The sequence below is a fragment of the Pempheris klunzingeri genome, chromosome 4 (genome assembly GCF_042242105.1).
Source record: "Pempheris klunzingeri isolate RE-2024b chromosome 4, fPemKlu1.hap1, whole genome shotgun sequence".
Taxonomy (NCBI): Eukaryota; Metazoa; Chordata; class Actinopteri; order Acropomatiformes; family Pempheridae; genus Pempheris; species Pempheris klunzingeri.
In genome coordinates this window covers 25,472,300-25,482,582 of record NC_092015.1, presented here as the reverse complement: position 1 = coordinate 25,482,582, position 10,283 = coordinate 25,472,300, and the positions used below count along the sequence as shown (strand labels likewise).

The following is a 10,283-nucleotide window of genomic DNA, read 5'->3' as shown; positions in this document are numbered from 1 at the left end:
GTGCGGCTTGTGAGAAAATGTTATGTGATATGGGTGACTGGATCTTAACGTACAGTATCTTAACATTTAACAGGAGTGCGCTGTTGCTACCAGAACAGCACACACCCTAATGGGATCAATAAACTACTCCACCAAACGCTTTTTGAGATCCTACACATCCCCTTAATGACTTTGTCAAAAAAATATATGAATGGACTACCTTACATCGACTTTAAAACTTGTGTCGACTGATGTGAAAACCAAGACTGAAAACATAGATGTTAAAACAAGCTGATTCTGACCAAAATTTAAATTAGCATCGACAATCAGCAAAAGCCAGGTCATGTCAATGGCGTCTGTGTAATTTACCAGTGTGATCCTAATCATTTACTATGTCTGTCATTTACTATGTTTACTACTGTACTAATGTCTGTTGTGCTTCTCAATGTGAAATAATGCTTTTGGAGAGAACATGCACTAGAGTCTGGAGTCTGCATTAGCTTTAGTATGCTGATAGCGTTAAACCTAAGTGTACACTGACACTACAGTAACCCAACTTCATACAGTGTTACTAAAAATATCTCTTAGCAGTATGAGTGGCAATCATTTCTGTAGCTAGGCAACTCCCATATGTAGCATGAATGAAAGAGCAAGCATACAAATGTATGTTTGGCTCCTCAACAGTATTTTTAAAGTGATCTGGTTCTGAATGGCTAAGTAAAGCTTACAGACTCTGCAGCACATAAGACAAACATACAAACATTAGACAGATCATTTGTCATGGGTTTGACTTTATTTACTAGTATATTAACACATTACATGCTACAGAAAATAAAATGGTAATTTCAATTGTCTTGAAAGAATATAGTGTTATAATAAAATGGCACATTTTGATATTAACACAATTTCCACTGGCATTCTGCCACCCCTTCCTTTTTATGAAAGGAAATGAATGACTTCATGCAGGGCTACTAAAAAAATACTTCTTGGTGGTTTCATTGGCAACACAATTAATAAGATAATGATTTATGTAGCTAAGCACCTGCCATGTGCGGTGGGAGTGAAAGCTTGATTTGATCATAACACAGATAAAAGTGGACTGTGTTAAAAGCTGGCAGTAAACACAAATGTTACTCTGCTAGACCAGATTCTTCCAAGAGGTCAACCAGATGTTTTAAACTTGTAGCTATTTCAACATGGGTTTAGAAAATGGCCAACTTGAAAATGAAATGTGAAAGCAGGACAGAGTTCTTCAGGCAAAACTACAAAGGTCACTGAAACTAAGGTTGGGAGCAATCGTGGGAAATTAAAGACCATAAAAAGGAGAGCATATATCAATGTCAACTCATTGTAAAAGCAGTAAGTGCGTTCTATTTAAAATCTAATTTCATCTCCTTTAATCTCAAAAGCACTGGCAGAATATGCTTCTCAGAAGCTCCCTGGCTCTGTGAATGCCGTTACAGTGCCACCTAAAGGTGACATGGTGTGTTGGCCAGAAATGCTGTGCCATATGACATCTGAGAGGACGCCCTCAACTTGGAGGAGACGGCCAGTTCTCACAGCTCAAATTCAGAGTGGCCCAGGTTCACTCTGGCAAAGGTCTAAACTACACACCCCAGCCTGCTTCAATCCAAACCAGTCTGCATTATGATACATGAGGGGGATGATTGTCAGGTGTCAACAAATAGATTGATTCAATCTCAACAGAAAACAAACTTTTGAGTAGGGGGAGGGGAGGGGCAACCTGGACTACAACATACAGTAGATCGTTGTTCTATTTGCCTGATCTCTTGACAACACAGACATCGCAGAAGGTGGAGATAAAACAGTAACATAAAAAGTCCATGTTGGCTTGTGCATCATACACGGGCAAGGCTTTAAATAAAAGAGGCAGAGGATTAAGTGAGAAAGCACAAAGGAAACACCGGCTGATGAGCCAGAGGATTAAAAAGGACAATATGGTGCAAGGCGGCAATAAGATTATTAAGGTTTAAAACAAAGGGCAGGTACCAAATAATACCACTTTCTCTTTTCTTAGACACATTTGACAAGATGTGAACACAGCGGTTTGTTTTGCTAAGGTATATTTAGTGAGCTGAACGCAGAGCACTAACATGATAAGACGGTACTAACTAACATGGTGAACAGCCTACATTCACTCCGTTTCACTTCATTCATGTAGATCCGATGCAGAATGAGAACTCGTGTGGCCGTGTGAGGGCTGGGGGCAAACAGATCGACCCATCGCTCCCTCCCTACATGCAGCAGTAAAAAGTGTACATCAAAACCATTTCCTCCCAGACAAAAATCAGCTATGAAGAAAACTACAAAGATAACAAAAACAATATTTTAGCATGTAATGATAATCACATAGTACATCATTTCATAACAATATGTTCTTTTTTCTTACAAAAGACTACTTGGTGGTACTTGGTCATAATAGATGGGTGGATGGGGCCGAGGTGAGCCGGGGGGGGGAGGCTGTGGAGAGGTTGAATGTAGTGTTGCCTTTATCTCCACCTCAACATTAGTCTTCTTAGGTTCACTGCTGGGGCCTGCTCTACGGCTATAACTACACAAAGTCGCTCCTAGCTGCTGGTCTCCACTTTTGTTTTCTCTATTTGATATTCGGCGTGGGGAGTTGGGGGGTGGGGTGGGTGCTGGACCGGTCCTTGAGGAGAACTGTACACGTTGACGTAGCACTTTCTTTTCCTCCTAAAACACAATGTTCCTCTGTTAAATGATCTTCCCAGTGATAAAATGCTGCAGCTGTATTTGAGCCTCTCTGCTCTTGTCTCTCACAGTCTTGGGTTACCCCAAAATAATGCTGCATTCATGTCCAATAAGAACAACAGTAGATGCATGCTTTTCACCTACAAAATACCATTACCCTCATCTTGGATAGGCAGGACACACTGCCAGAAAATATTGGTCAGTCCAGTTTTTCACGTTATGTGTTGTGATTCCTTCAATAACATTTTAGAATTAAATATTAGTCAAGACTCCTGTGTGTTTAATTTCCTGAATGAAGACATCACCACCAAGAAGTTTGGACAATCAAGGGAAAATGTAGAAATAAATAATTCTGCCATGGCAGGTTTGAGCCAGCAACAGTGTGGATTCCCTATGCTCATAGTCAATCACTGCATGTATGTCTTGAAAGTGTGAAATGAGCAGATCAGGAAAGAATAGTTGGGAAATGGGCTTATTTGCTTCCTTGCTGAGTTAGATGAGAAGAATACTACTGTAAATATGAAGGAGCAGGTGGTAGCTTAGCTTAGCATAAAGCCTAGAAGTTGGAGGAAATGGCTAACCTGGTTCTGTCCAAATGTGATAATATCTGCCTAAAGGCAGAGTAGGGCTGCAACTAACAATTATTCTTATTACTAATTAATCTGTAGAACATTTTCTTAATCGAGGAGTTGATAAATGCACTGGATTATATGCTGGATGGGCACAGGGACTTCCTGGAGTCCCTGGTGGTTGCTTGGCTACTGCTTCTGGCCAAGAAATAGTCAGCAAAACATGTTTTTTTTTTTTTTAAACTTCTGTTTTTTGTATAGATTAAACAAGACATGATGGTTTAATTAGTGGGCTTTAAAGATGCTAGTAGGTGGATTCTGTTTCCTTTGCACAGAGCCAGGCTAGCAGTTTCCTCCTGCCTACAGTCTTTACACTGAGATAATCAACTGCTGGCAGTAGCTTCAGGAGAACTGGCACTTTAACAGATTTAAACGTGACAAGACACATGAAAACTGTGCTGTTTCTTCAACTTGCTTCTCATCTGACATGAATGCAGCATATGTGATCCTACAGCACAGTAACCATGACGACGGATGAGGGGCAGGGATGAAAAATGACACGGTGCTGAGCAGTTATCTACTGGCTCCAACACAGGAAGAGGAAGTGGTTGAACTCTGCGTCGAGGAGTCTCCTGAGGAATGAGAGTTGATAACGTGTCCATGGCAGGGACATGACGAGGGGAGGAGCTAAAGGGTGTTGTCACATCCCTGGAACAGGAGATTCAGTTTACAGTTCCACTGTGGAGTATATGAACCTGTTTACGTCAGTCAGTCAGAGCAGGTGGTGGAGAAGGGCAGGCACAATTATTCAGAAGGGTAGAAATGGAGGGTGTGTGCATTACAAGGGTCCAACAAGGGGCGGGGGGCATGTTTGTTTTGTTCTCAGTGATTCTCTGAAACTGTTCGTGGTGCAGGTAAAAGCTGGAGCAGACGTAAAGGGGGATGGGGGAGCGGGTGAGTGTACTGAACAGGAAGGGAGGGAGGAGTGAGGAAGGGTCTAACACTAGTGTCCAGGTTGCAGCCCGGCTGTCCGCTCTCAGCTGAGCTCGTCTTCTGCGTTGTGCTGGTCCAGCAGTTTGACGTGTGTGAAGGGAAAGTGGCCACGTTTGCCTTTACATTCACCCTCCCACTGGCCATTCACGTTGATTTTGGTCACCTTCACCATGTCGCCCACCTGGGGAGGGAAGACAGAGAGAGAAAGAGAAGAGTTCAACGGCAGAACAGTCTCCATTAATCATAGTAAACATACACATCTATCCTCTCAGCTCCATTATTGGAAGGAAGAGCTGAAACAGTGCATCAATAAACAAAAACATGTACATTTTTGATCATTTATTTATTGTATTCAGTTATTCATCAGACATCATTAGACTAAACAATCACTGGACTTATTGAAAGAAATCCTAGTTAGCTAGTTGGTTGCAGGCCTGCTGTTGGCTGTTCTAATATATGGTTACAGTTGACCTAGACAGGGAGAGGAGTGGCTGTTCCTGTGTCACTGAATTTGAGCAAACACGAACCAACACAGAGGTCCAAAGTTCAAGTCGATGTGAGTGACGGCTGAAAAGCTGGGGGTTAAAGCCATGTGGGCGTGTTTGGAGCTGCACTCTTCCAGGGCTCATCTTATCAGTTTGATAACTTGTTTCAGCAATCTTCCTTGTGTTAAATGAGTAACTGGCAGCATGTGCACGACTACAGATGTCAAATGAAGACTAAGAGTAGAGCTTGCTATTTTATATTGAACATTTCAATACATCCCTTTTAGCCACAGAGGGGTTACGATGAGCGACTGTATTCACTACAGTATGTTCTTAAAAGCTGATTGTAATAATAATGTGTTTTCTATCCAACACACCAAAACTCCATATCCTTATCCTCCACATATTTATGTTGCCATCACATCAGATTAGGAGAAACACATCTTCACATTTGAAAACCTGAAACCAGGAAATGTTAATCACGCTCGCATGCCTTGCTGCAGCTTGTGGATATAATTAATTGAAACTGCCGGCTGCTTTTCGTTTGTGTGTTTTCTGGGTCACCCAGTCTCAACATTGTTGTGTTAGGAAACAGTTTCAGCGTTTTAATGGGAGTAAAATGAGGTGTTTTTCACAAAAGCTGTATCTGAAGCACAGTGACCTAAGGATTAGTATTGAATAAAACTTTATACTGCACATAGTAATGCATTAGTATTGTATACTAATGCACTTCACTCCTTAGGATCAGCTCAGGCTGGGTATTACATTTAGGATTCTTTAAATCGACGTGTTGAAATGTCTACAAAGTGAGAGCATTACGCCACAGCCATTTGACACATACTGGTCACAGCCGTTTATTGATGCAGTGGACTGTAAAATACTGTAAAGTGTTGGTGCTATTATTTGTTGGCTGCCTAGACACAATGCAGCACCATCACAAGCTACGGCTCCAATATCACCACACAGATGAAGCAACACTCCTTACCACCTACAAAAACTGAACAGCACAAGCCTCTATGAAAGAGCTGAAACGATTTATTGATTAGTTGCTCAATGATAAAATCATTTGCAAATATTTTGGTAACTGATTTAGAATTTAAGCCCATTTCAAGCAAAAAGGCCAAACGTAACCTAGTTCCAGCTTCTTACACGTGTAGGTTTGCTGCTTTGTTCCTGGACTGTTACAGTTAATCGATCACAATTGCACAGGTGTTCACGTTATCGTGCCCAATGCTGCTATCTACATCAACTACATGCATAGACTCCGACCTTGTCTTGCTACCATTACTGCCACAACTTTGAGATACTGAAATGTTTTCAGTGTCTCTGAATCTAAAAACAACTCACAGCATTGATACGTACAACCATATCTAGTGATATGGACAGACACAGCCTGATACATGATATTATTCAATTCAACATACATGAATCTGAGTCAGTTTCAGTTACTAACATAGAGGGTGATCTTTATAACCAGTGGGTTTTCAGAAGATAATGAAACAAGGAAATGTGAGCTAATAATTAACTGTCCAGTGACGCCTTGCTGAATCACAACTGGCCAACTTGAGTGGAGAAAACGTTCAGGCTCACATAGATCACAGTCAGAAAAGTCTAGCACAGGTGGGAGTGGCAGAAACCAACTCATGCAAAGGCCCTACCTGTCATACATAGTGAGCAAACCAAAGCTTTTCTATCTGACAAAGGAGCTGGCGAAAGACAAATCAAGCAGCAGCAGATGGGTCCAGATCTGTAGAGTCAGAGGGTGGAACTCTATTGGTATCTTTAGCATTACAATCCAGCAGCACAGGAGAGACAAGAGCATACTCCGACTAGTCTGCCTTCTTGTCTCACTCCTGGCTCAGCTTGACTCCTGGCTTCACAGAGACCAGAGGAAATGGTCCTGTTCCTAAACACAAACTATTTCCTTCCCCCAACGACCTGCTTCGTGGGAGCCCCGCTCTCGCTTCCGGACAGTTTAAGAGCCCAGCCATCATGAGCAGGGAGCAAAGCTTGATGGCAGTTTTAAGGCTGGGGTACCCTGCTGGGGTTAAAACTGAAATGCAAGTCTCGTCCAGGAGGATGCCGCCAGTGAGTTAATAAACACTGTGGGTATATTTCATGCAGATCGATGCGTAACATCACTACCATGATCTGTGCAGAAAACATTACATGACCAGATTATCTGAGCAACTAACCAGAAAGCTGGCTGAACACTTTCTGATTTGATCCCTCTTCATCCTTCATAACAAATACTGAAGAAACAATAATCAAAAGCACAATGAGTAAGAAAAGCGAAGGAATGTGAGCTCAGTCTTGATAAGCGTAAAGGGCTGGCCCTACATCCGTCTTTGCTAACTGTCTCCTTTCCTCCAGCACATGTTAAGAGGATGCATGCAGTCAAGAAAAAAACACCACACACATATTCATATTTACCTCTAAAGCCAGGGCAGTCTTGTCATAGGCATTGGGCACCCTCTTCTGTATGGCCCTGGCATACACAGGTCCATTCTGGAGATTTGGGAGGGGGGTGGGCTGGGCATACTGACTAGGGTCTCCCAGCAGCGGAGCGCCGGACTGGGCTGCTGAACCATCAGAGTTCCCTAGCATCCCCACTCCTCCTGGCGGCCCCCCAGGTACACCGGGCCCTGCCATCGAGCTTGGAGACGCCGGTCGGTACTTCTCCACATACGGCACTGGGATCATCCCGGCCCGGCCTTCAGAGTTCTGTGCGTTCCACCACTGCTCCTCTGGCTTCTCGAGAACTCTGAGAACATCACCCTTCCGGAATGGGAGATCCTCCTCATCGTTGCCAGGGAAATCAAAAAGTGCTCGGACATACTCATCTTCCAGGCGCGGAGGGGGGCCTCCGGGGCCAACGCTGATGAAGGAGGTGTGTTTGGACTTGTTAATGGGTTCTATTAGGGTGGTGGTGTCCAAGTAGTGGATTTTATAGAACTCTAGCAAAGCAGGGAGAGCATCAAACTCCTGGTCCCCAATGCGGAACCTTGGATGTGCCAAACCTGGTGAAAAGGAGGGAGGGAGAGGAGTTAGAATGAAAAACAAAACGGTGCTATTCAAAACCTGCTCTTGCATGAAGTGTGGCAGATCTGAAGTCAGTCTATTTTTATAACAAAGCATGATGATGGTTTCCAGAATGACCAGGAAGGATTTTTGTTTCCTTATTTTACATTTCTTTTCCCTTCCCCTTTGTTTTGTTCCTTCCAATAAGAAGTCGGTGCAGTTTTGAGAAGGCATGAGGAAATGCAACAAATATTCTCCTTCACAGGGAAACCACAGCAGAAGCAGGGGTCTGGTCAAAGTCTATTAAATCCTGGCCATAGACAGACAACTCTCTCCAGGTCAGCTGGTGAAATGGGCTCATGTGAATGGTGCACCATGCGAGGACCTAATGAATACAGTGTGCCATCAGAACAGTCACACCGCCCACCACGGTGTGTTTTAGTGACAGAAACGTGCATCAACCTTTGATTTACTGAGACAGCGTGTTGTGTAATACCGAGTGAGGTGTCTCTCTGTGGACTCCTACACAGTCTGAAGCCATGGCCAGAAGTATGTTTGCCTTTTCACACGCAAACATTAAATTGACACACGTTTAAAAGCGTGTGGCCTGCCAGACTCTCCTTTGGTGCAAGTCATGCAAGAATGGTCAGCATCTATATATGCCAAGCCCCTCCGTTATTATCTTACCTGGACCGGATTGTCGGTTGTTGCTGATGCTGTTAATGATATAATGCGAGACTTTGGAGTTCTCTGACACCGAGAGCACGTAGTCGCCGGGGCTGGTGATGGAGTCCCGGACCAGAAACACGCCGTGCCTCTGCCCCTGCAACAGAGACACAGCCTCCTGCCTGCTCAACCGACCCCAGTACCAGCTGCCACGGTCCTCCGCGTCAAAATTTCCGGCCATGATAACCACTCCAAAGCCGAGGCTTCACCGGGCCTTCCCTTCTCTCCCTCCCGTTATCTACAAGCAAAGCCTTCAACTCATACAAAAACTTTAGCGCCTAGAGCACGTTTAGTAAACAGGCGACATCCGCAGCTAGCCGTTTGGACATCAATTCGCCGACACAGACACACAACCACGAATTAAAAAGGACTCTTATGTGGTTTGTGGGCGGAATTAAGCTCTAATAATCCCGTAATGCGTTTAGGCGACAGAATTCCAGCTACAATCCAGCGACCGATGACAACTAACTTCAAAAACTGAAATGGCGGATACGGGAAAACAAAAAAAGACCCCACTCACCGGATGTGACGTAGTAATTATGTGCGCCAGACAAGACGCACCACTGTCAAACTAACACACAACTTCCGGTTACGGCCAGACAATATTGTACTACTAAACACACACGCGTGTAATTATCAGGTAAAGTCTAAGTATAACAATAAAAGTTGGTAAAGCTTCTATTATTAATCTTGGTGTCCTTTACTATAAAACACCGTTTCAAAAGTAGGACATTTGTTAGCTTTAATTTTGTAGATAAAGCAAATAAAGTGCTTTTCCTGTTCAGACTAACTCTGTTGAACTTGATGGCCCTGTCCGTCATGTTGGTGGGTTGTTGTGAAACCTAAACCTTCCCTCTCTGTCGTACCAGATCAGCAGCACTGCAGTGATTCCACCGTGGACACAAGCACCAGGAGAAGCTTTTAGCAGCTCTCATGAAGACATTCAGCACTTTTAACACGGTCAATAACCTCTAGCTGCAATTTGTAACTGTGGCCACTAGATGTCAGCCAAGTATTATTAGAACTCCTTAATCATTTCAGTATGAATGTTGTCATGTATCACCTTTATGGTTTAATATCCGCCATCACATCCTTTGTTTAGCACAAATAACCCTAATAACTCCTCTTAACAACAACAACAGCATCAATAATAATAGTAGTTATAATAATGATAATGCAAACTAATGGATTTGTTGATGGTTAATACATGATTTAATGCTACATAAATCAGTTAGAAGCTATTAATAAGAACATCTATTGGGTTGCCATGCTGTGGCTGTGTATTTATCCTCCTCCCACGTCACACTTGCTTTATCTGTTTTGAAATTTTAATCATTATGAGGCCATCCAATGGACAGTTTGAGCCCTGATCTTCTGGAAATTTATTCACGACTTATTACCCACAGTAATTGCAGAAAGCCTTTACTAATGATTTCACATTTCTATGTACAGACAAGTACGAACTTTTGTTGTTTCCTTATGAAAAAGTGAGCAACTTAAGACCCTTTGTTAATGACCAACTAACATTTAATCAATGATTAGCTTACTTTTATAGATACTCTTAATGATTACTAATAATTTTAGCTGCAGGCATCCTGACCAGATGTCTGAACCACCTCATCTGTCTCCTTTTGATGCAAAGAAGCAGCATCTCTCCTCCAAGCTGCCTCTGGATGTCTGTCTTTACCCAAAGCTAATGACCATAGGTAAGGGTTTGAACATAGATCGACTGTTAAATTGCTACCTTTGCTTCCCAGCACAGCTCCCTCTTTACCAC

At 43.0% G+C, this 10,283-nt stretch overlaps 1 protein-coding gene across 1 annotated transcript; it reads right to left on the bottom strand.

The window, feature by feature from the left end:
- Positions 1-750: 750 nt before the first annotated feature.
- Positions 751-9,026, bottom strand: crk (v-crk avian sarcoma virus CT10 oncogene homolog). Its single transcript, XM_070829669.1, has 3 exons — positions 8,468-9,026; positions 7,193-7,779; positions 751-4,455 (listed from the first exon to the last, which is right to left on the bottom strand). The coding sequence occupies exons 1-3, from the start codon at positions 8,685-8,687 to the stop codon at positions 4,318-4,320; spliced, it is 945 nt and encodes a 314-aa protein (XP_070685770.1). The 5' UTR covers positions 8,688-9,026; the 3' UTR covers positions 751-4,317.
- Between the last annotated feature and the right edge of the window lie 1,257 nt (positions 9,027-10,283).

Excerpts from the sequence above, each read along its gene's own strand:
- crk (XM_070829669.1), bottom strand. The coding sequence starts at position 8,687 with ATGGCCGGAAATTTTGACGCGGAGGACCGTGGCAGCTGGTACTGGGGT. Across the intron at positions 7,780-8,467 it reads CAACCGACAATCCGGTCCAG|GTTTGGCACATCCAAGGTTC; the intron begins GTAAGATAATAA and ends CCTTTTCACCAG. Across the intron at positions 4,456-7,192 it reads AGACTGCCCTGGCTTTAGAG|GTGGGCGACATGGTGAAGGT; the intron begins GTAAATATGAAT and ends TTCCCTCCCCAG.